At 27.6% G+C, this 25541-nt stretch overlaps 2 protein-coding genes across 2 annotated transcripts in view; one reads left to right on the top strand and one right to left on the bottom strand.

Moving 5' to 3' along the window:
• LOC100205062 (protein furry homolog-like) overlaps window positions 1-4275 on the top strand; it is a 94921-nt gene extending 90646 nt beyond the window's left edge. Inside the window, exons 38-39 of the mRNA XM_065813676.1 lie at window positions 2425-3067; window positions 3620-4275. Coding sequence (XP_065669748.1) covers window positions 2425-3067; window positions 3620-4186 — 1210 coding nt within the window. The 3' untranslated portion in view covers window positions 4187-4275. The remainder of the gene's footprint in view (window positions 1-2424; window positions 3068-3619) is intronic.
• Window positions 4276-11136: 6861 nt separating this feature from the next.
• Window positions 11137-23966, bottom strand: LOC100206357 (PC3-like endoprotease variant B). The gene is made up of 2 exons (XM_065813675.1): window positions 22617-23966; window positions 11137-12709 (listed from the first exon to the last, which is right to left on the bottom strand). Exons 1-2 carry the CDS (start codon window positions 23719-23721, stop codon window positions 11403-11405), a joined length of 2412 nt encoding a protein of 803 aa, XP_065669747.1. The 5' UTR covers window positions 23722-23966; the 3' UTR covers window positions 11137-11402.
• Between the last annotated feature and the right edge of the window lie 1575 nt (window positions 23967-25541).

Genomic DNA, 25541 nt, shown 5'->3' with positions numbered 1-25541 from the left:
TTTTAACTAATATCATTTCTGTTATCTGAGATAAATGATGACAAATTTATTTTAACTAATATCATTTCTGTTATCTGAGATAAATGATGACAAATTTATTTTAACTAATATCATTTCTGTTATCTGAGATAAATGATGACAAATTTATTTTAACTAATATCATTTCTGTTATCTGAGATAAATGATGGCAAATTTATTTTAACTAATATCATTTCTGTTATCTGAGATAAATGATGACAAATTTATTTTAACTAATATCATTTCTGTTATCTGAGATAAATGATGGCAAATTTATTTTAACTAATATCATTTCTGTTATCTGAGATAAATGATGACAAATTTATTTGCAATTATTAAAAAAAAGTTTAGAAAAAGAAGTAAAATGTAAAATGAAAAAAAAATAATAACAACTATTAAAACTACATAATAAATGTATTATTTAATAGAATTTTATTTTAAAAAGATTTTATTTAACTTGATCATATTTTTTCATTTACAATTTTGCGATGCAGTGTTATTTCATTCATAAAATAAAAATATTTATTTTTATAATTTATAGTTTTTATAATTTAATTTTATATTTAATATTTATTTTATAATTTTTATAATAAATATTCATTTTTATAATATAATTATAATACTCACTCATTCTATTTAATATTAAGAAAATGTATAGATTAGGAAGAAATTTAAAGAATAAAAATTTAAGGATTTAAAGAAGCTGAAGATAAGTTGAACAAGATAGTTCTTATCTCAAAAAAAAGTTCGTCATAAAAAAATTAACAAAAATAAAATACTCTTCTACTTATATAGTTACTGCATTTTTTAACAAAAATGTTTCTTTAATAATTTGTTTTTCATATGATCTATATATGTTTTTTTTAATTTAATATGGCAATCAATAACTGAAATTATTTGATAAATATTTTATGAACTTTTAGGACATATCTGGTAAAATGATATACTAAATAGAAGAATGAATTCATTTAATAAATACCTAAAACAAATTTTTTAATTATTCAAGTGTTTAAAATAAGAAAAAGAGCAATTTTTTTCATTATTTTAGTTTTTTTATTTTAGTAATAAGCCTGAATCTTGCATTACGTATTAGTTCACCAAGTGCTACTACTTTTTAGTCTCATTTTTGTGTTAATGTGTAATAAATGTTTTTTTTTTATTAAGATTTGGTTTGTGGTTTTTTAGTTAGTCTATTTTGAGAGGGAAAACCTCTAGTTTTGGTAGGAATAATCTTCATTAACTAGTTTTTTGAGCAGCATATTTCATTTGATGATCAATCAATCAAAAATCCATCATAAACTTTCTCAATATTTATTTAGCAAAGTATACAATTTGCATCTCCTAGTCTGCTAATGGGTTGTTTAAATTTAAAATTCTTTGTTATATCTTGAATATAATTTTTTACATTAATATAATTTTTGCCAAACAGACAACACATTATTTTGGCATTTAATTCTTCTTGTGCTTTATCTGCAATTAGCAAAAAAAAAATTAGCAAATGTATTAGTTTGTTTTTTTTTTATCAAAAAAGGGGAATAAGCCAGTATTGAAATATATTTGATTTGCTTTCAATCATTTATTATGATTTCATTGACACTTGTACCATGCTCCATCACAAAAGAAATTTTCTTATTTGCTCCTTACTAAATCTAAAGGAATACATTAAAGCTATTGATTCATCTACAACAAAAATATCTATCATTTCTATATGGTTTGTAAAAAGTTGAAAGACCAATAGATGCAATACACTTATTATTTTTTATTTAACATTCAACTTTGACCAATAATTATTGATAAAGTTGTTTATATTATTGACAAGTTCATCCTCTCTTTTTTCATATTATCATCCAGTTCTGTAAAAGGTTTTTTTTGTTTTTAAACACATGGCCCCGAGTCGTCAGCATCCTCTACTTCATAATTAATATCTTTTGATGCTTGAGAAAATAGATTTTTTAGCCATTTTATAACGTTTCCATGCTTTTTCACTCACGTTTTCGAACTTTTAATTAAACGAGATTCCAAGTGAAAAAGTATTTCTTTAATTGCTGAAATGTTATTGAGTTTGACTGATAGCTTTGTCCGCTATAATAAATTGTGTAAAAAAATATATTTTGCATTTTTATTTTCCTCAATTACATTAACTTTTTCAGTTTACTTTTGAAGAAACACAAAATCAGATCAAATAAGTAAATAAATAGATAAATTATTGTAACGCATACTATAATTTTATAAGAATATATACGAGTTAAGCTCCATCATTTAAAACCACCCCTTAAAGCCTAAATTAAGTATTGCATTGTAAATAATGTTATATTGGTATAAAAATAATTTTTACATAAAGTTTTATATTTAATATAAAAACAAAAGTTATAGATAAACAAATATAAGACATCATTTTTATTTTAGTCTGGACTCAATCCCTCCCATCGAAAACATCACTACTGTTGCCTTACCTGAACCTGTCTTATTGGAAACACTCAAATATGAAGAAATTCCGAAACTTTGGTCTAAGTTTGTTCGTCAGTTAGTAAGTCACCCATCTGTAGAAGAAGCATTAGATTCTTTTCCTTGCTTTCCATTGATTTTGAAAGCGTGGAATATGTGGATTAAAAGTTTGATAAATGACGCGCAAATGTTTTTTCGTTTAATTGGCGTGATCGATATTGCTGGTAAACTTTCGTTGGTCAAAGATGAGCTAGAAAAAAACTTCAAGGTCCCGTATTTGTTTGTAGATGAAGAGGTTTTTTCGGCGACAAAACTTCTGTCAAAGCATCGGTTAACTACCCTTAAATTAAATGTCGCTCTGCAATGTCTTCAAGAAAAGCAGCAATTTGCAATCCAACAACTTGAAATGCTTCAGCAAAGCTTCAAAGCAAAAACTAATTCTAGTGAACATAATAATTTTTTTTTTCATTCAAATTTTGAAGAATCTGCAGTACATGATCTTTGTCTATATTTGTATCATGTTCACATGCAGTACATCCTATGTTTAGAGATATACTCTGTTTATATTGAAAAGACTGTTACCATTATTCGTGACATGAATCAAGTAAGTAATGATGTTTGTTTAATTTATTTTTAACGATTACACTGTAAATAATAATAGCTAATATTACTTGAATAAATAAATAAAAATTTTGTATGAGTTAATAAAACTATCAAACTTTCCGTTATATTTATCTAAAGTAGTATGTTTCTTATAAATATTATGGAGATAATCTTTCATATTTGGATAGGTAATTAATTTTGTCTTATTGCAAGTTATTCTGAAATAAGATCAATTAAGTAAAAATACAAGTTTCATAATTTAATACCTTTTCCTTTTTCTTTTTTTATTACAACTTTTATTTTCAAATATTCTTATTACAAATTTATTCTTTTCAAATATTTTAATACTACAATATAAAAATATCTACAAGTAATATTTAAAAATAACAATATAAAATCTTTAAAAAGTATCTGCAAGTGATATTTACTTGTGTCTCTTAAACAAACAATCAAATTAAACTTTGCACAAGTAAATATTTCTTATATTAAGTTATCCGATAAATGAGTACTCCTATAAAGCGTATGTTTTAAATTTATATTCATTTTTATGTAGCACTCTGATTTAACAACTGATCTAATAAGCATGCATAGTGAGTTAATAACGACGCAAAAATCTTTGAACGATTCAGCAGTTTTAAGAGATACCGTCAGGACTGCTACAGACTCGGTAGATATTTTTAATAATGCAAAAGACTTGGTTGGTTTAAATAATGTTGCAGATTTTAACCGTATGGCAGAGTCTCCGGACACATTTACCATTGCTTCAAATAATGGAAATACTTTTAGATTGTATAGAGATATATCTAGTATGTTATTAAATGCAGTTGCGAACCGTCAGTTCGACGACGCAATTTCGATAATTCGCAGTTATAGAGAAAATCATCTGAATTCGTCTAGTCTTGAAGTAAAACTTGAAGAAGAAATTGAAACTATTCTATCGATTTATGCTAAAAACATACTTAAATCTCGTTCGGGTGTCTTTGCGTTACTTGGATCTTACGACCATTTAGTGACGCTGTGCGATAAACTAAATGAACTTTTAGCGGATTTTTTATCTTCAGCGTATGAAAGATCTGATGCTTCAGAGATTCTCAAAAGAGAACAGCCGGATGTTTCTTGATTTTAATAAGATTCCTTACTTTATACTTTTATATAAACGTCTCAATGTAATATAAGCTTTTATTAATGAATATTTAAATATTTTATATTTAACTTCTTGATGTTGTCACTTGGCACTCGAGATATGTTCGCTTTCCGCTTATAATGGTTATGATGCTCTAATCTCATAAAGATTTATCTTTGTTATAAAATCAAATTTATCTCCTATAAATTTGTTCTTTCTTTTTAGAAAGAACAAATTATAAAAGAATTTTTTTTTATAAATTAAATACTGGTAAAGCTGAGAAAAAAGTTTATTATGTTTTCTTTTGCATGTAATTTTTTTTTCTTACAAATTTAAAAATTTTAATAGAATATTGTAGAAAATTTTTATGTTTGAAAATAACGTTTTAAATTATGCAATATGTTTTAGGGAATAGGTTAGGGTATAATGAGCATCTTTAGAGAAAATTGTAATATTTTCAAAAATAATTATGCTGGATCTAAATTTTTGCAGGTAACAATTATTTGGGATCACTACTCATGATTCACTTAGATTTTTATGCACCTTAAATTTTATTTTAAAAACACAGAGGTTTTAAAAATATGAGAAAAGTTCTCCATACTATCCACTTGATTAGCACTTTAAGTAAGCTCAAAAAATGATGAGCACTTTAAATAAGCTCAAAAAAATATTATTAAGTAAAGAAATACCAACCTGATAATTAGAACTAATTTGCGGAATATAAAGATTCTTAATCAACAAAACTTATTAAAAGATCAAATAAAAACTACTTAGTTTTTATGCACATTAAAAAAAATTAATTCGTTTATTTTTCAATTTAATCAACTCAAACAAAAAAATACAAATTTTTTGAAATTGAATTACGGAAAGATATTTAGTATTGTTATAATAATAAAATTGTTTACTATGTTTTGCTTTTATTCAAAAAGCAATTAAAATCACTGCAGTTTTAAGAACTTTAAATTAGGTAATTTCATTAAAAAACACTGGTTAATTTGAGCTTATAATTACATGAAAATGGTATCTTTAAATGAAATCAAAAACACTCCGAACCATTGTTTTCCAAACTAAAATGGAACGGATTTTTAGTTAACATAAAATACAAAGAATTTTTAACTTTACTATACGCATCTTAAAAATCTTTTGGTCTGCTAAAATTATCTAGAAGCTCACATTACTCGAATCTACCCTAAATATTTTTTTCTAAATTCTATTTTTGAAATTTCTGAAAATAATAAAAACATAAAAATAATAAAATATAGAAAAATTAATATAAACATAATACATTTTATAGTAAAAACTAATTATGAATTTTATTTTAAAAATATATTGCTAGATTCTGCAAAATTTTGTAATTTAAAAAGTCTCCGTTTTTGTTGTTTAAAGTGAACAAACTGTTTTTCACACCAAATGTAATAATTTTTCTTAATTATTTATCAAATGTTCCTTTTTAACAATTAGTTATCTGACATTTACGTCTATAACTGAATCTGAAGTTTTTACTTTCTAGAATCATAAAACAGTTTTCAATTAACTTAATAATTCAACTTAAACTTCATATTAACGTTGAATTTAAACATAAATTACTAATTTTTCAACATACTGAGATTTCAATGTGAAATTTCGACCTACTTTTTGATCGACTTACTAACTACGTTTAACTCTGCCAAATAAAAAATACTCGGTTGATGTTTACTTTGCTCCGCCTATACCTAGATAAATACCAGGTAATACCTAGATAAATACCAGGTAATACCTAGATAAATACCAGGTAATACCTAGATAAATACCAGGTAATACCTAGATAAATATCAGGTAATACCTAGATAAATACCAGGTAATACCTAGATAAATACCAGGTAATACCTAGTATTTATCTAGGTATTACCTGGTACTACCTTTTTTATTTTCATTTTCGTAATAATTAAAACAGTGTTAGTTAAAATCTCATGTAACTTCTTTTCTTCACTAAATCAACTTTATCTAAAATGTTATTTTGTAAACATTTTAGGCCTTTTCTTTCGGTGTCTTATAGCTACAGTTTATTAATAATGATTTTTTTCTTTCTTTTTAATTAGCTCAATTGTTAAAATCTCATTATCTACATCAGAAACACATTGCGTCGAAAATTATTCAAAAGATTTTACAAAAAAAAAAGAATTCATCCTACATGCTTTTTATTGTTCCGCAAATAGTTGGATTTAAACTAGTAGAACTAGTAGTTAGAGGATTTCAAAAACAGCAAGTCAACATCTAGTTTCTATCATGACAATTAAGTCGAAAGACTTTTTAGTTTCGCAAACAAAATTCTAGAAGTTTATATAATTTTTTTAAACTCTCAGTTTAGATGAAGGTCCATCTCTAGGGTGGGGGGTAGGCGTTGGTGTAAGGAGTGTTTAAAACCCCTACGAAAAATTTATTTAAAAACTAGTCGGCAAATTTTAGTTCTGTTTTAGTCGTTAGTCGGCAAAAAAACAGATACGTCACCTTCCTTCCCCTCCTTTTAAGATCTTTTCAGGATGGCTCTGTTTATATTGAATACATTCAAATAACCATTTTTATTCTCATCAATTTTTAGAAAACCTTTAGTTTCGTTAGGATAAAAATACATGCATTCAAATTTAGACTTGATCATTTCGTTAAAATAATTTAAATCTGGATCAGTTTCATCATTGAAGTTCTAATTGTTAGTTTGAAAAAAGTAGGATAATTTTTCAGAATTATAATACTTTGAATTCAGATTAGTGTTTAATAACTCAAAAAAATATATATTTAAAAATAAAAAATATATGAAAATAGTTTAGTGTAGATAACCTTAGCAAATTATTGATCGTAATGCTTTTGCCTCTAAAAACAGCTTTTTCTAATCTCAATTGTCCCTTCACTGAAATATGCTTTTATGTAGATTTTTTGTTTCCACACTTTTAGTTTGGTATAGTTTTCCAATATCATATTTTTATCTTTGTAATTTAGAAATTAAACGAGGTACCTGTTTTCGTGTTTTTCCTTTTTCCCAACTCAATGAGCACCTTCAACGATAAAACCATATTTAAAACCGAATTTAGATGTAATAATCTTTTTTCTATTGTTTTCACTTTCCAGGATTTATTGTAACTTTCTTCCATACCGATAAATCCTCTTTCTCTGACTACGACCTTTGAGTTCGGCTATTTTATCTTTAAATTAAAAGAATTGTAAAAAAAATATTGGAAAACGATATTTGTATCAAAGTTTAATACAATCATTGTTTTCCATTTTTTTGTTACTATCATTTTCTTGGCGACATGAATTTTTTGCTTTAATAATTTTAGCGAACTCTATTAAGATGCTTTCTCATTTATCGTTTACGATTTCAACTGATTTCTTTAATTCAGAGATTTCGTTTTTAAAATTTCTTGCACAATGCATAACTTGTTTTCTAATCTTTCAATTTTGTTGTAAAAACCTTTATAATTGTGTTCTTTTAATTTCTAAATGTTTTTTTCAAAAGTATTATCTTCACAGCAAAGAAAAATACGTGCCATCGGGTACATTACGTGTCATATGGCATATTGAACTAAAAATATCATCTGCAATAGGTATTTTATATAAATCTCGCGCATTTCTTGATTATAGTTCACAAAAAAAGTTCATTTTAGACTAATCTTTAGTCATCTTTAGTATGCTAATATAGCATGGGATATATTCAGTGACGGATCCGAGGAGAGGGGGTAGGGAATGTTTATTTCACCCCACCAAAATCTCCTGAATCTGTCACTGGATATATCCCAACGAAAATAGACTTTTTTTTCTGATGTCGACTATAGTAAACACACAACAAAGTTATTCAAAATACAATGCTTGCAAATTCATGAACGGATAATCCTACCTGTAAAATAAAAAGTAGAAGGGTTTTAAACTTGGAAAAACTAAACCTGTGTCAGACTAACTTTTATGTTTAATTATAAAAAAAGCAGGTTTTAAAATCCTTTATTAGACGCAATTCTGTCAAATTTTTTACAATTTTATATCTTGTGTGTTTAAGCAATTCCAACAGTATATATATATAAATATATATATATATATATATATATATATATATATATATATATATATATATATATATATATATATATATATATATATATATATATATATATATACATTATATATATACATTATATATATATATACAGTGATATATATTATTCGACTGTTCCGGCACTTTTATTTTCTACATGACACAACTAAGTGATGTCATAGAGCCGGAACGCCGTTCTGGTATTTTTTTACTGTTTATACATTTTTTACTATATATATATATATATATATATATATATATATATATATATATATATATATATATATATATATATATATATATATATATATATATATATATATATATATATATATATATGTATGTATATTCTCTATATGGTAATTCTTTTAATTATAAGATTTTTCATATATAAAAACTAAGTAATATATTTGGTTCCATTACAAAGTTTAATTGAACTTTGTTTGATTAGTTGTCATTTCTTACTTGTATAGTCCTGGTGAACTTTTATGTTAAAATTGTTTCCAGGGGTGAAGACCCAGGGAAGGGTCGCATTGTACGTGCCCGCTTTTTTGCTACAAAATCTTGCAACTAATTTTTTACTGCTCTCCAAAATAGCTAGAGCTTTAAAAGTTTCAACAGCTGTATAGTCCCAATAACGTTGAGATGTTGAAAATTACAACATTTTCCGGGGCCAGCGACACAAGGGGCATCAAATGTCCTTCCCACACTGAATTTTTTTTTTTTTGTAAAGGAAAACATTTTAGAAATAATCATTGAAAAGGATGTCTTAAAAGATTTTTTAAATTTACTTGTTGTTATTGAGGTAATAAAAGCGTAAGGACATATATCAGAGCTCTTCAAAAATAAAAAAATTGAAACTGACTAAACTTAAAAATATTTTATTTAAAAACAAGTGGGAGCTTTTTTTATATAACTAAGTTTTATAAAACTAAGTTTTATAAAACTAAGTTATATAAAACTTAGTTTTATAAAACTTAGTTTTATAAAACTTAGTTTTATAAAACTTAGTTTTATAAAACTTAGTTTTATAAAGCTTAGTTTTATAAAACGATTCGAAAGAAATTTGATTTTTTATCATTATTTTAAAAAATAAAACTGTAAATGTTCACATGTTGCAATGCTGAAAATAAAATTTTATAATAAACATTTTGGTATATAAAAACTTTATTTTTTACAATTATATCCGTAAGGCCAACAAAATTTTTTATAGACTTCAAAACGTCGTTTAGCGAAAGAACTCGTTTAGCAAGTGCGACTTCCGCCAGCTCTACTTTCGTATGTAGCAAAATAGTTTTATTTCGTAATTCAACTTGCGAAATGCTACATTTCGTAAGTAGCATTTGCGAAATGAACATTGGCGGGTTTTTTTTATTTCGTAAAATTCGGCACGAAAAATAATTACCGATTCTCAATATCGTTCCGAAAGAATTTTATTTTTCCGGAATTGTACGAAATCTTTCGGTTAACAACTCTAGTTTATATACCTTTTATACAGTATTGTTTCTAAAAACATCACATTTTATTGTATTGTATTACAAAGCATTTATAAAATACGTACGCAGTAAAACCACTTCAGAATTTAGTATTTGTATACACCTGTAAGATATAAATACTCCCCTTCCTTTGCGTGCTTTCGCATTAACTATTACAAAATCCCTGGCCACCCCCCCCCCCTTTCCCTCCCAAACGTATAAATTTTTAAAAACATTTTAAATAAAGGAAACTTTTAGTTCAACATTTTTCTGTTACATAACGTATTAATTTTTTAGACTCCTCAGTGTAGTTAAGGCGATTTTTAATAATTATAGCGCCAGTATAATGTTTTGCTGACCACAACCTATTTCCGTCAAATGATCAGGCCTGTGACTCATGAAAAGACGAAAAATTATAAATTTTTCCGTGACATAAAATATAAATGTTTGTAGCGAAAAAACCAAGACCGAAGATTCTTTTTTTATTTTTTTTTATTTTCTTAAAATCACGATCGCTTGTTCGAATTTGAATAAGATTTTAAATAAACACGTTTTTTAGGTGAAATGAACATCGTAGTTTAATAATATGATCTGTTCTGATCGTTTATTGACCATTTTTCATATTTAAAAAGCGCTTTTTTGGTCGGAAATCTAACATTTTTGTGAAAATTGATAAATGTTGCGTTTTGACAATTATATTAAATGTGCTAGAAGTTTATTTAAACATAAAAACTTGATGCAATCAAATTTATAGCATCTAAAGCTCTTGTTTGGACATGATACGCTGATAAAATCATGCTAATTCCAAATAAAAGAATTCGAATAACTTATAAATCTTATAAATTATATGAAACTTATAAATTCAATGCAAAAAAGAAATTAAGGTTTATGATAAATAAAGAACGAGAGATAGCAACATCGTGTACGTACTCTGTCTTTAACACTCCTCCTTTGTACGCATTTGTACCTTTTTGGGTAATCCCAGGTATGGGGAGGACCCCATACCTGCGTACGTACTTTATGGAAGTCACGTATTTATATACTTCTACCGCATAATTTAGAACATGTCTTTATTGACAGTAAACGGAGATAACCCTATTAATTAGATGTTAAATTTTACGTTAAATTATTTAAAAAATCACAAAGACTTATTAATTATCATAAATAAATTCTTCATTTAATCGTTTTGCATAATTAGTATCCCTTTTATCTGATTAATTGCTATGTAATTTATAATAACTATTTTTTTAACGGTAAACGGAAAACTATCCGTTTAACACGATGTTAATTTTTACGTTACTTTGAGAAAAAAATTAAAAAGATATAACAAGTAATAATTATTATTATAAATTCTTTATTTAATAGTTTTGTCGCAGAAAGTTTATACTTTCTATCGATTAAAAATAATTTGATCATATTATGAAATGGTTTATTTTCATATTTTTCATATATTGTACAAGTAATTTAGAAAATAAATACACCACTAAGATCAGAAGAACAACATCCATCGATTCACTTAACCACGTTCAACGTGTCACGTCGCATTAACAACGATATTTACCATTTAAATAAAAAAACCACAGTAAAAAAAAAAATTAAAAAAAATCCCAAAACAATTATTTTAAAAATAACAGCAACTTATTAGTGCAATCCAAAGCATTCCAAGAATGTGTACCCATTAAGTACCGTAAAAAGTCACTGATATTTCTTGGACAACCCCAGCAATTTCACTGTTGTTTAAATTCTCATTATTGTTGGTATCGTCAGGAGTGTATGCATTGTCGGTATCGTTAGTAGTGTCTGAATTTCCTGAATCGCTGGAATTCTCATCATCACTTTTTTTACTATAACTATCAGCATCTTCGACTGCTGATCGTTTAAATCGAGAACCATAATAATCACCGTATGTTTCTTTTCTATTTAGGTAGCGTTGATATGCTGCATCTCTAAAACCACCTGACCAAATAGTCTTTTTTTCATTTGAAATATCTTCTCCTAGGGTTACATCGGCACTTTCTTCTTCAAATATTTCATCTGTGCCATCTTTTTTTTTTTCATCTAACTCTTTTATGTATTCATCCTCAAGATCTCGCGCATTACGCTCATATGAATTACTAACATTTTTGTCAATAAACAACAACTGCCAAGTTCCTTTTGGATTCTCGCACCAATTGAATAGCGTCATTAAAGTCCATCCTTTAAGTCCTGTAGTAGAATCGTCATAAGGCCGTTCGTGCAACATATGACTGACAGTTCCAGCAGGTGAAATTAGATCGATGCTCAGGTCTCCTCTACGACGATGCTTCAATGTAACGTTAACTACAACATGCTCTAGTTTCGTTATACTGTTTTTACATTTTCCTTCCTCGTTTTTGGTTTTGCAGCTTTGACAGCCATCTGTTGTAAAACTTAGTTTAAAGTGATGACCAGACGGAATGTACCCATTATCAAAACTTAATTTAAAATGACAGCTTTTTTGAGGTGATACTAGAGTCCAATTTAAAGCTTGTTTAACTAATGCAAAAGCATCCAGAAGTCCAAAACCAAACTTGTGATTGAATGGCTTTCCACAGCCATTAACCGCCCAGCCTAAATCCATAGGACTTGTTTTAACAGCAGTTTGGAAAACTAAATGTTGAACGTCACGCCAGCTTAGTAAAGGGTTTGCTTCAAGCACCAAAGCGAAAATTCCTGCTGCAAGCGGAGCAGCTGAAGATGTTCCAACAAAACTATCAGTGCATTGATGATGTAAATATGTTGTAATAACTACGGCTTGTGGATCACCGCTACTACCAGAATGAGCTCCACTGCAATATGTAACAGCAATCATTGCCGCACATTTTTCACCATAATAAGTGGATACACCATGTTCATTGACAGAACCGATACCAAGTGTATAAATACTGTTAACATAGCCATCAGCATTACAGTCATCTTTATTCATACCCCCATTACCAGTTGCCCAGACAAACAAAGACCCTTTACCTAAAAAAAAATATTTATATAAAGCACAAAGTTTATGAAACTGAAGACTTATAAGTATTTAACTCAGTTAAGTCTTGAATAGAAATCCACACTTTTATTAAATTTGGAAAGATTTTCTAACCGAGACATTCTTAATCCATCCACCCTTAGTCCAAATAAATTAGATTACTTTCGGTAAAAAATTTATAAAGCTGGAACTTTTCTCAGCGATTCTTTAATGTATGTATGTAAAGAAATGCCCCATTGATTTGCAACAAGAGTACCCCTTTTCCTATAGTATATTTTGGAATGACTCAAACACAAAATGCTCAAAACTATTTTTCTTCAAACAGAACTAATATATACCATTTTAAAGCATCTGTTATGCTGAACAACTATTACATATCACAAAGATATGTAAAAAGGAACAACTATTGTAATGAACAACAAAAAATGTAAAACTATTACATATCACAAAACTCTTAAAATGAAAGGAATTAAAATTAAATGCTAATAATATTAGGCTTTTTAATGAATGTTTTAGTAGAAAGGCTCATTTTTCACACTTAATAGAAACGAAATTAAATTGTTTCATTGCTTGAATCCATTACTTTTTTTTTTTAGTTCTTGATTTCATTCCTGCTTTTTACTTGAATTGCTGATTACCTAACCTGGTAAATTCATACATGAACCTGGTACATTTATACATGAACCTGGTACATTTATACACGAACCTGGTACATTCATACATGAATCTGGTACATTCATACATGAACCTGGTACATTCATATGAAGTGATTAAAAAACCCAAGATATGAGAAATGTAGAATAAGCTAATTACATCTAGTAGATTTATCAATATTGATGGCAACTCCAAATGGTATTTGTATAATGACATTTTTCAGTCTTGAAGTTTGTGTAATACATCAGCTGAGACTCAACCACTTCAGATTGGAAAGAATGAGTTTTCATTGAACCTGCTTTTAAAATTAAAAAGCTTTATTATATTCAAACTTATTTCTCAACTATTTTGACAGCAGTTTTCACCACACTATTTCTTGCTGCTGGCTTTTCTTTAAGTTATCTTAGTATACAATCTTCCATATTAAGCAAAACAAATTTACTTTTACAGCCAGCACTTTGGACAAAATAGACATGGTCTTCATTCCGTATCTTAAATTTTGATCAAATTTTGACGATATTGAACACCATTATTGTCTTTGATCATCTAGTCATTTAACTCTCAAATGTAACGTATTTCATTTCCAACAGCGTTTTCAAAGTAATTGCAAATGTTTTTAAATGTATTGGTCATGATCAGATCTTCTGATCTTCAACTACCACTTTTCCCCATTTAGTTGAGTCTGAAGTTAACCATGCATGATCTACGATACACTACTTATTCTGCAACCAGGGCATTTAATGTTTTTTATCTTGTAAATACTGCTTTACCCCAAATCATTCCTTATGTTCGCACACTCATTAATGGTAGCATTTGCACTTGGTGGAGTCTTTCTTTACGCTACCTAACCAGCTTTGAGCAAAACAAAGCAAAACTTTTAAGAGAAAAGCAGCTTCAATGATGAATGTAACCTTTTAGATTAGATACAGCATTTAGATGCAGATACAACATTTTTTGTTGTTTGAACTTTCACATAAAGCAAACTCCAGACATTTATATGTTTATACTTACCACCTAGCACAGAATATTTGTTGGATGTCTATAATATATATAATATAGGTCATCGTACGGACTTGTGATGTCTATAAGACTTTGTATAGCCTGCTGGGTTATGTCAAATAAAGATGCTATGCAAAAATTGCAATGGTTAGAGCCTAAGAACAAGAAAGCCTTACAACTTTGGCCCCACTGCCCAAACATGAGAGCAACTTTCCTTTATTTAACTCTCAAGTCCTTATTACAAGAAGGGAAGGGGTGAATAAAAAAAGGAGGGGTGGGGGGATTTTCTTAGGTTACAATATAAGTTTTTTTTATAAAAAATTTTAGTTTATAAATCTAAACTAATATTTTTTACAAAACACATTTACTATTTATAGACGTATTTAATTCTAGCGTGGCTATTTTTCATAATTTCAATATAATATAATATGCTGATTAGTAAGTGACTCTGGCCTCGGCTAAAAATGAGGCTTTTTGCAAACCCGCCCAAGCAAAATTATAAGATTTAGCAGAGGTTGACATCCGGGGCTAGAAAAAAATTTATAATACTAAATATATTATAATTTTATGCTTACATTTACTTTTTATTAAATACTGGCATACATTTATATATTTTAAATTCTAATTTACTTCCAACATGATTGCAAGCAACCACTATTAAACTATGAGTTACTTTAAAATAGAGAATAAGTTAAAATACTAGAAAACATTCAAATGAAGACTTAAAAAGTTGTAAGTTGTATAAAAAGTAAAACATGAAGATGGGTAGGAGTTATAAGATTTTTTTGATGTTCAAGGAAAAAAACTGAATTAATAAAAGTTTTTATAACATGAAGGGACAGATACAGTAAAAGGATGCAACTTGTTGAATAAATAGCCCAGCAAGAATGAGTTTTGGTTTATTGTTATAGAGATGATAACTCATTTGAGCATTGACCATGATTGTATTTGTAGAAAAAAAAAAGAAACGCAACCTTACAACATTGGGAGAGTGGCTCAAGCTTGGCAGATAAAGCAGGTCTAATTAAATTTACAATGTGCTTTTAGACTTTGTCTGAGAGTAAGAGGGTTGTTATTCATCAATGTAGGAATGCCAACAATATTGAAATATTTTTTTGCAGTAAATAAATGAGTTTTGTTGTCTAAAAAAATTGTGGATTATAAGTCCAGAATGTAAATGCATAATCTACTGCAAGCCTTAGGCTGTTACAGAAAAGAGATCAGATTTAAAATCAGTTGCTTGTTCTAAGCAATTAAGTTCTAAGTGAAGACAAGAATATAAAGTTGAGTAGTCAGCAAATAGAGCCACATTAGATTACATGAAGATCGTTATTGTAGATAAGAAGCAACACAGGAGTAAAGATAGAACCTTGTGAACCTTGGAGGAACCTTGTGCTAGATATACATTTAACTTTCAGGTATGATCCTCACTATGGCCATTATAATATATTATAATACCCTCGCTATGGGTATTATAATATATTATAACACTGGGTATTATGGACGCTGCTGCAAAAAAATTTTTTTTAATTTGTCATACTTTTTTTCTTTTCAAATTTCAAATTTTAATCGAAAAAAATATTTAAATGAGAGAATTTTAGAAAACTAAAATTTTTTTGTTCAAATAGATTCTTTTTAAAAAAGTTTCTAAAAACAACTTGCATATTTATAGAAAATGTTAAATCTTGATATCGCTTTAAAATAAAATATAAATATAAAAAATTGGCATTGCGTTTTTCGTATTCTATTCGACACTTCTTGTTTAACTAATTTTTAGTTGGAAGCTTACATTATGTTTTAACAACGTATAAGATATAAATAGAAGCATTTGCATGACTAAGCGAGTCTTTCAGTATATTAAGTAACTAATATAGCTAATAAGTTATTAGCTATATTAGTACATTTAACTGTAAGTTACTGTTGTAACTTAACTGGTTGTTTTGATTTAGTTTATAAGTAAGTTTACTGCGATGTACTTTATCCATTCAGTAAATCAAAGTAAATATAACTTTAAAAGGCTCAGGGTCATTAAAAGGGTCATTTAATCGAAAAACGTTGAAGCAAATAAGTTACTAATTTCTATAAGAATTGATTAACTTTTTGAAAAAAATTTTAATTAAAAGAATCTAATATATACTTTAATATACTTAAAGTTGTAAAATTAATAATATAAATTTGTTGATCAAGTAATAATTTAATTTATTAATAAAAGTAAATTTGATGCAACGTTTTAAAAGATAAAAACCTTTATTACAGACAAAATAAAATGAAGGAAAAAATCGCTTTTACGTCTTTTCCCTTTTAAACTTTTCGCTTTAACAACCCGCTACCTTTTAAAATATTATTGACTTCCACGCACAGATCTAAAGTGATTTATATTTAAAAGTGGTTTACATTGAATGATAATCTCCACGCGAATGATCATGCTATTCAAAAGATAAATTTAGCGTGACATTATGAAATAAAACTTAGACAAAAACATTACTTTTAAGAATTGCTGAAAAAAAATGCTAAATTAGAAAAATAAATAAACAAAACAAAAACAAAAAAAATCGCAAAAATATTTTTTTAAAGAAAAAACTAATTGCGAAGGTGTGAAAAGCAATCGTGATTTGCGATCGCGATACACCTAATTCAAGCCCTGGACACTGTAAAAGACTAACCAAAAGTCTCTAGAACCTAACATCTGAGATAAGATACAAGATTTAGTAAACTGAGAATAACAGAGCTTAATATCAGACAGGACTTTTTTACATTGGCTTCTTGCAATAATAAAAGGACATTTGTTCTCAAGAGAGATGTTCTTGTAAAAAAGTTGAAAAATGATTAATATTGAAAAATGTGGAGTAGAATGAAGCTTGACTTAAAATTGAAAAGAAGTAATAAAAGCTTCCAAACTTTTATACCAGAAGGAATAAAAGCTTCCAAGATGCACTTTATGCATGCATATTATCAATATAAACATATCTGTTTGCTATTTATTTAGATGCTGGCATACAATATCTGTTTATTGATATATAAACTTTAGTATTAATATGGTGTAGTATTTGCCAAAAGAAAATGATCAGATGGATGTGTGTTGTGACTCTAAAAAGACAAGAAAAGGATGCATAATCTTAGACAGATTAGAAAAAAAGTTGTATCGAACAACATTTGTTAGAAAAGATTATGTAATTTAGGTATCAGCATAAAGCTGCCAGTAATAAAATTTGAAGAGAGTGCCTTACATATTGTATGAATGAGCTTTAGCTAAAAAACAAAATCCTCTACATTGTTTATATTAGAGAAACAGCATAAAAGAGGAAGACTAAAGCCTGATGATGATGATGATCATAGTGATGATGATAATGATAATGACCATCATCAGGCTTTTGCCTTCCTCTTTTATGCTGTTGATGATGATGATCATGATGACAAAGATGATGATGATCATGATGATGATCATGATCATGATGATGATCATGATCATGATGATGATCATGATGATGATCATGATAATAATGATTATGATGATTATGTTGATCATAATGATGTTTATATATACATATATACACAAAATATAACATAAATTTTGAATTAAAAAAATACTTTAGGATGTATAAATGTTTATGCAGCCCCGGTCACAAACCTGGCTCGGGCTATATTTTATCAAACCCGACCCTGGTCAAATATCAACCCTGGTCACTAATGCTGATATAATTTTTATACTTTGGTAAGTAATAAACCAAAGCTAATTATTGACAAATCAAGATTTACTTCAGTCGGCGATTTTTAAAACCTGTTTATACTGAAAGTTTTTGTTTTTATCAATGACTGAAATAAATGTTTTCCACCTTTTATTAAGGACTTGAGAGTACTTTTCTTTAACTAAATTTTTATTCATTGATAAATTTCAAATTTCATACAATAATCTTTTAGCATTAACAAAATATGACCATATAAAGTTTAAAGATACGTACAAAGAGATAAGTAAATACTGTAACTAGATAAACACTAATTTTTTTTCTTCTTAAATGCATATTACTAATAAATTAAACAAAACTATCCATAGCAAATCATATAAACATGCATTTTTATAGACTGAATAAAATGTTTAGGGTTGGAAAGTTTCAAAAGAACAATTAAAATGCAATGCAAATACGCAGTATTTGCATTAATTATTTAATTTATTAGTAAGTTAATTAAGTAATTTATTAGTAAGGTAGCTTCCTCGACTATGATGGTCTTCTCAGCTTTAGGGAGGAGAATTAATATTTAAAAAAAGTTTATTTAAATTTCTTCTTGAAAAAACTCACAACATCTTCAAACATATCACTATTATTATAAGCTAGATTTGCAGAACACTTTTTATTATTATTTATCAACTATGTGAAAGTATTTCATTTTTTTTGTTTAATAACTAGTCACACTTTCGTTTTGAAATCATAATGTAATGTAAAAAGTTGCTCAGCATAAAAAATGCTAAAAAATGGTATACACCAAGTCTATTTTTAAGGAAAAGTAGTTTTGACCATTTTTTGCATGTATCATTTTAAAATAGGGCCCAGAAAAGGGGTTCTTCTGTTGCAAATCATGGGGATTTTTCAATGTCATTATATACTTTAGCAAATCACTGGGCAAATTTTAGTCCTGGACTGAAAGCATTAAGCTGCAGGCAATTTACATACATGTTAAGCAACTTTACATATGCCTAGAGCCATTAAGCAACATTAAATTTCCATTAAGAGACATTTTATCATTTTTTAACTTTTAAATTATTCCATAAGCAGTAAGATAAAAGAAGTAACTAATTTTATAAAAAACTTTAATTTTTGAATAACGATTATGTAAAAAAGTTTGTTACAAAACTATAAATGACAATTATGCTGGATATAAGTAAAAGAGCTTAAAATCTCCAACATCTTTTTTTAAAAATAATTTAGCGTTGCCTAATTAATGGGCAATTCCTTAAAAAATATATATTTAAGTTTATTAAAATTCAAGTAAATGCTTGAGTTAAATTTAACTGTCAAATTTATTTACAAATATTACTAAATATTGTTCAATATTTAAATTTTATTTATTCTTAAAAAAAAAAGCTTATTTTTATCACAATTGTTTTTTCGGTTTACCTTCCTAAACATTTTTTTTTTTTACTCAAAATTAAAATTCCTTGTAAATGTGTTTTGACTTTTTTTAACACAAGTTAAAGCACAAAAATTATTTTTTAATAAATGATATATACAGCGATATAATTTTAATAAATGGTGTTAGGAAAAAAATACTTTGCTTTCACAACAAAATCGCTAATAAAATAATAAACTTTTAATAAACGAAGTAAATGAATTATCATAATTTTTTTATTTGTTACTTATTACTTTTTTTAAAATAAAAAATTATTTTTAGTTTCAAAAACCGCAATTAAAAATTTAAGAAATAATAATTATAAAAAAAACTAACATTTTAATTCATTTATAGAAATATTAAGAAAAGAAAAAAATTTGTTAATATCAAACATTTAAAAAAATATAATATATAAGTTTAATTATTTAATATTAAAATAAAAAAATAAAAAAACTAGAAAGAAAATAAACATTCCCTAATAGTAATAAAAAAAAACAAATGAATAATATTTAACTTGTTTTGCTGTAATTAATATTATTGCAGTAATTTAAAAAAGTTGATGCCTTTAAAAAATAAAAAAATAAAGAGTTTTATCTCAACAAATTCACATTAGGCTAATGCGCTAAGCATTTCATATTTAAAACAAAGTCTGTTCATACATGGCTGACAAATTAATAGTTAAATTAAAAGACAAATTAATAATTAAAAGTTAATAGTCTTTAGAAAAAAAAAAGTGAGAGGGTGCCCCCTGGTGTCGGGGACACCCTCCTTTCACACAATAGATTTAGGCTTCAATACTTTATATAAATTTAGTAAGAAGAAAAATTTTGGTTGAAAACAAACCAAAAACTGAAAATTTTATATGATTTTGAATTTATATTTAATTTAGAAAAAAATTATTAACAATTTCCACAAAATGTTTCTAAATGAAATTTTAAGTTAGTAAATAGATGATTATGGTTCTTAAAAATATCAAAAATGCAAATAATCAAACCATTGCAGAGTGCATAATATTTTGAATCTTAACTGATGTTTTGCTTTCTGTTATGAAAAGGGTAATGATTAATTGATTATAAAAGCATTGCTTTATAAGAGCATAGCTTTATACAACAATATTTTAAAGAATGTAGCAATTAAATGGTATGTAAGTATATAGCAAATTTGTGAATTAGTGATTTTAATAGCAAATAGTTTAAAAAAATAAATAGATATTTTACATCTGAATATTCTAACCTCTACGGGAACAAGAATTTACCTCTCCTGCAGTACGAGTTCAATTCCCACCACGTCCCTGGTAGTACCGTGCTCAACTTGTTTCTCCGCGCAGCAGCCTTGTTCATGTTTCGGAGTTATAAAGTTGAGAGAGGGCTATAACCACAATTAAGTAGCCTCCTCATCTGTAGTGGCCTTCTCGGCCTTGGGAGGGGAATTTAAAAAAAAAAAAAAAAAAAAAAAAAAAACTTGTTTTCCATTTTTCAATTAAAAAAAAAAAAACACTCTTTAAAATTGTAGCATAGTATGAACTTGTAACTTTATGTAAGTAAAGTAAAATGATCTGACCCTTTTTTTTTTTTTACAAGGCAGTGGGCTCAGTCCAAAACTATTTAACATATTTGTTAATTGTTTACCAAATTGTATTGATTGTGAGCTGTTTCAATTTGCTGATGATACTACATTATCCGCTAAAGCTAATACTTTTCAAATAGGGTCAGATAAGCTTATTAATGCCTATGACAATAAAATGATATTCTGTGACAAACATGGTCTTATTATCAGCCCTGGTAAAACATTAAATTAAATCCCCTAAAACCAAACTGCCTGACAATACTGACCTGCATATAAGTACCTTGCAAATCCAACCTGTAACTACTGTAAAACTCTTTGGTACTCACATCAACAGTCATTTAACCTTTGGACCATGTTGATAAGTTATTCAAAAAATATTATGGTACACTATCAGTGCTTCTAAAATCTGCTCCTTCACTTCCTCGGAAACTTCTATTATTAGCATAATCAGCTCTAGCTAGAACTTATCTTGAGTATGGCAGCATATAGCTGGCTCTTATAGCTAAAACCCACTTGAAAAAACTCGATGTTGTACAGAAGATTGCTTCTACTCAATAAGACAGTCTTGGTCTGGAGTTGTTGGAGGTCAGACGTTACAATCGCAAGGTCAACTTAGTTGGAAAAATTGCTAATGGGAAATGCCACCCATCCCTTCAAGATCTGTTTGCAATTCTAGAGGACAGGTATATTAAACTACCAAAGTCTAATAAACCTATTGGTGATAAGTGGTTTCTCTGTTTTGAAAAACCGTTTTAAACTTTCTGATCTTAAATATTTTAAAAACTGTAAACATGTAATACCCCATTCACACTAAACCTGCAAATAAACTGCATTCTAATTGTGTCTTTATAAATAGTCTTACAAACTTTTTAATAAATATGCCTTGCTATGCTTGAATAAATTTGGGAAAAAACAAAAAAATGAATTGAAAAAGAATCAATGAATTTTTTGTTTTAAATAAAAGTTGTGAAACTTGAAAAAACAAGTAATTACACTAATTAAATTATGAACTTATAGATTCAGGTTGGTGGCTGTATGCCGTTGTAAAGCAAAGATATGTCGGCATTTGCATTGGCATTGCTGAATGCTGACCTAAATTTTGCAGGCTGACCATGACACCTATACCTTACAACTTAATACCTATAGTGCTCTAATGTAATACCAACCAAGTGAAACACCCACAATGTTAATGTTGGCCAAAAAAAACTCATACACCAACATAACACAGTTATACTGACAACTATATCACCTTGCTGGCTTAACAAAAAAAAAAAGTGTTGAGCTGATAAAATAGAAAAATTCATCTTTTCTTAAACTTTATTATATCAAGTAGAAAATAAAAAGAAGTACAACTTAAAGTAAAAGTTTTATAGTATAAAAATAGTCAAACAGGTGACATCTTATTTTTAAACAGAGTGATGGGTAAACCAGTTAAAGTGGTAGCCAAAACTGTTGATATAATTGAAAAAATTCTGTATATTTTTACACTTATAACTTGATAATATATTACAAACAAAACATTTTAAAAAAACATAAAAAAAAAGCTTAAAACATTATTTTAAATGAGTTTAGTCTAACCTTTTCTTCCATCTTTCGCTCCTTGTGCTAAAGCCAGTCTACCCAATGGCCCAGGTCTTCCAAATGTAACTCCGTTATCTTTTGGACCCCAAGAACAACTATAAATATCAATGTGATCTCTATGATATGATAATGCATCAGCTTCAATAAGGTCTGTTGCTTTACCATCTAGCATTCGAATAGCACCTATCTTTGCATTAAAAGCAATTCCAACACCACATATTGAGTTATTAGCTACAGCAGCAACTGTACCAGCACACTTTGTTCCATGAGCATTGTATGGGTCAGTATCATTTGGGAAAGGATCGTCATCATGTCCATTAATATCTTTGCTAGATTGTTGATCGTAGTTATCTTTAAGGTCTGGATGCGTGTGATCCATTCCATCATCTAAAATAGATACTTTAACACCTCGTCCAGTAATTCCTTCTTCCCAAACTTTCAAAACCCTATCATCAAATGATGATGGACCTGAGGTTTGACCCTTATTATTAATATACCATTGTTTTCCAAACTGAGGATCATCTATGTTAAAAATAGATTTAATTGGCAATCTTTTTTCCCTACTAAGTATTCTTTGCCGTTTAAAATACATGACACGATCCTCATTTTTAATATTGTGTTTATTTTCTAGAATTGTTCTCTTTAAATCATCATCACGAAACTTATCGATTCTATCGTCAGCAGATTCAGAAAGTTTTAAATTAGGTTCTTCAAGTAATTCTTCACCTTTTTTAGGTTCACTGTGAGAAAACCTGAAAACTCCACCAGAATTAAAATCTTTATCTTGTAATTCTATCCTCTCCACGTGCTGAAAACCGTATTTTTTACCAATTTCTTTAGCTATATTCAAATTATCAGAAGATAGTTGAACAACCCATTCGTAAGCATGAGTTTTGGAAGTTTCATTTTCAAGATCGTCATGTTCTTCATCGATAGGGTCACTAAACAAACTAAGTAATTTTATTATTGAACTTTTGAAACCAACATCACGTCGAAGTCTATCGTTTAGTGAACTCGAAACTTCTGCATGCTTGGCAAACGTACGGCTGCAGCTTAAATACAGCAATACTCCAAGAAAAAAAGAACTAAGCGAAATACTCATTTTATGTACGGATTTTTTTATTTATTGTTATTCTTATTACTTATTTACTTAAATATTTAAACATTTTCTCTTCCGTTCTCAACTTAAAACGTTAAGACGAGAACATTTATTTTAAAAACTGTTTTTCGGTGTAATTTGGATTATTTATGATTTTCCATATCAGTACTTAACGACAATTCAATTGTTCAAGCAAACAATTGATTTGTTTGTCAAAAAAAGAATAGGAGTTTAAAACGTCACGAATAATTATGCAAACTACTTAAACAAAAACTCCTTAAAACAGCTGCTTTGAAAAAAAAATTTAATCTTGTTAAAAGGTATTATCTTTCTAAACCTTTTCATAAATAGGGATAAAATATTTTCTAAGAATCTGCGTAAAAAAACAAAGTATATTATGAAGTTTATTGATTTTATTGTAGCGCACTATTTTGAATAGATAACCTAGTTTTAGACAATTTTTAAAAAGCTTTATTTATAAAATTATTTTTATTTATTTAAAATAAAAAACAGAATATATTCCTGCTTAAGTTAGTAACCACGCTACGCTTCTGACGTAGAAACTACATTTTACTACTTTACTATTTTATTACTAGGACTTTCTTTTCTTTTTTAATGGGCAATTCCAACCCTTTCTGAAAAAAAAATTAAAATTGCAATTTAATTGAACAACTTATTCAAGATTGTCATATTCTTCATCAATAGGGTTACTAAACAAACTAAGCCAACTCATTTCTCCGCGCAGCGGCCTTGTTTGTCAAAGTTCGTAATTCGAAGATATAGATATTCGTTGAAAGAGCGTTGTTACTACATTTAAAGTAGCCTCCTCGACTGTAGTAGCCTTCTCAGCATTGAGAATGGAAGTAACATATAAAAAATTACAAGTATTTACAGTAAATGTTGCAAACACAATAAACAATAAATACTAGGAAACTAAATTTTTTGGGGGTCATTTAAATTAAAAAACACATTTGTTTTATTTAAAGTACATCTCTACCCAGTGGGCACAAGATGTAAAAAAGACGTCTTTTGAACGTTTTGGACGTCTTTTGAACGTTCAAAAGACGTCTTATTTAGGTCCTGTGCCCACTGGGTAAGTGAAAATGGCTTTTTAGAAAAGTTATGTAGGCGACATTAAAATTAAAAGTACTTGATGATGTATTTTTTTCACTTTTAACACAACAAAAAAATAAAAATTATTTTTTTCTCGTAAACAAACTTAATTCTCTTCACTAAATTAAACTTTTCTTTTTACATAGATACAAATTCTTAGCATATATAAATACAAATAACAACTCTTCATTTCCATAAATCATCTTTTTACACATTTTCTCATAAATTTAACTTTTCTAAACATTTTTTCAATAGAGCCTTTTTTTTTCTTTTTTGTTTTGTTTTAGAAATTTCTAATTATAGAAGATTTTTTTTTAGAAATTGACGATAGTGCCCCTCCAAGTCGAAGCCCGTAGACATGAAGCAAAGTCCAAACGGTTGTATTTACGTTGATATTTACGTCAAATAAAAACGGTTGTATTTATGTTGATATTTACGTCAAATAAAAATACCTTGCAAAAATTTGCGATGATTGGAACCTGAAAATAAAAAATACCCAAAAATTTTGCCCCCTGCACCAAACGTGAGAGCAACAAGTATATAAAATATTTGTTGTATTATTCTCAATCAGACTTATATTCATCGATAAATTTTAAGTTTCATAGAATAATCTCTCAGCGTTCAAAAATTATGACCATATAAAATTTGTAACTTCCTCAAATGGAAAGAGATTCAAACTTTATATGGTCATATTTTTTGAACGCTGAAAT

The sequence above is a fragment of the Hydra vulgaris genome, chromosome 12 (genome assembly GCF_038396675.1).
Source record: "Hydra vulgaris chromosome 12, alternate assembly HydraT2T_AEP".
Classification (NCBI taxonomy): Eukaryota; Metazoa; Cnidaria; class Hydrozoa; order Anthoathecata; family Hydridae; genus Hydra; species Hydra vulgaris.
Note: the sequence above shows the minus strand (reverse complement) of the source record. Positions and strands in the feature narration are given on the sequence as shown.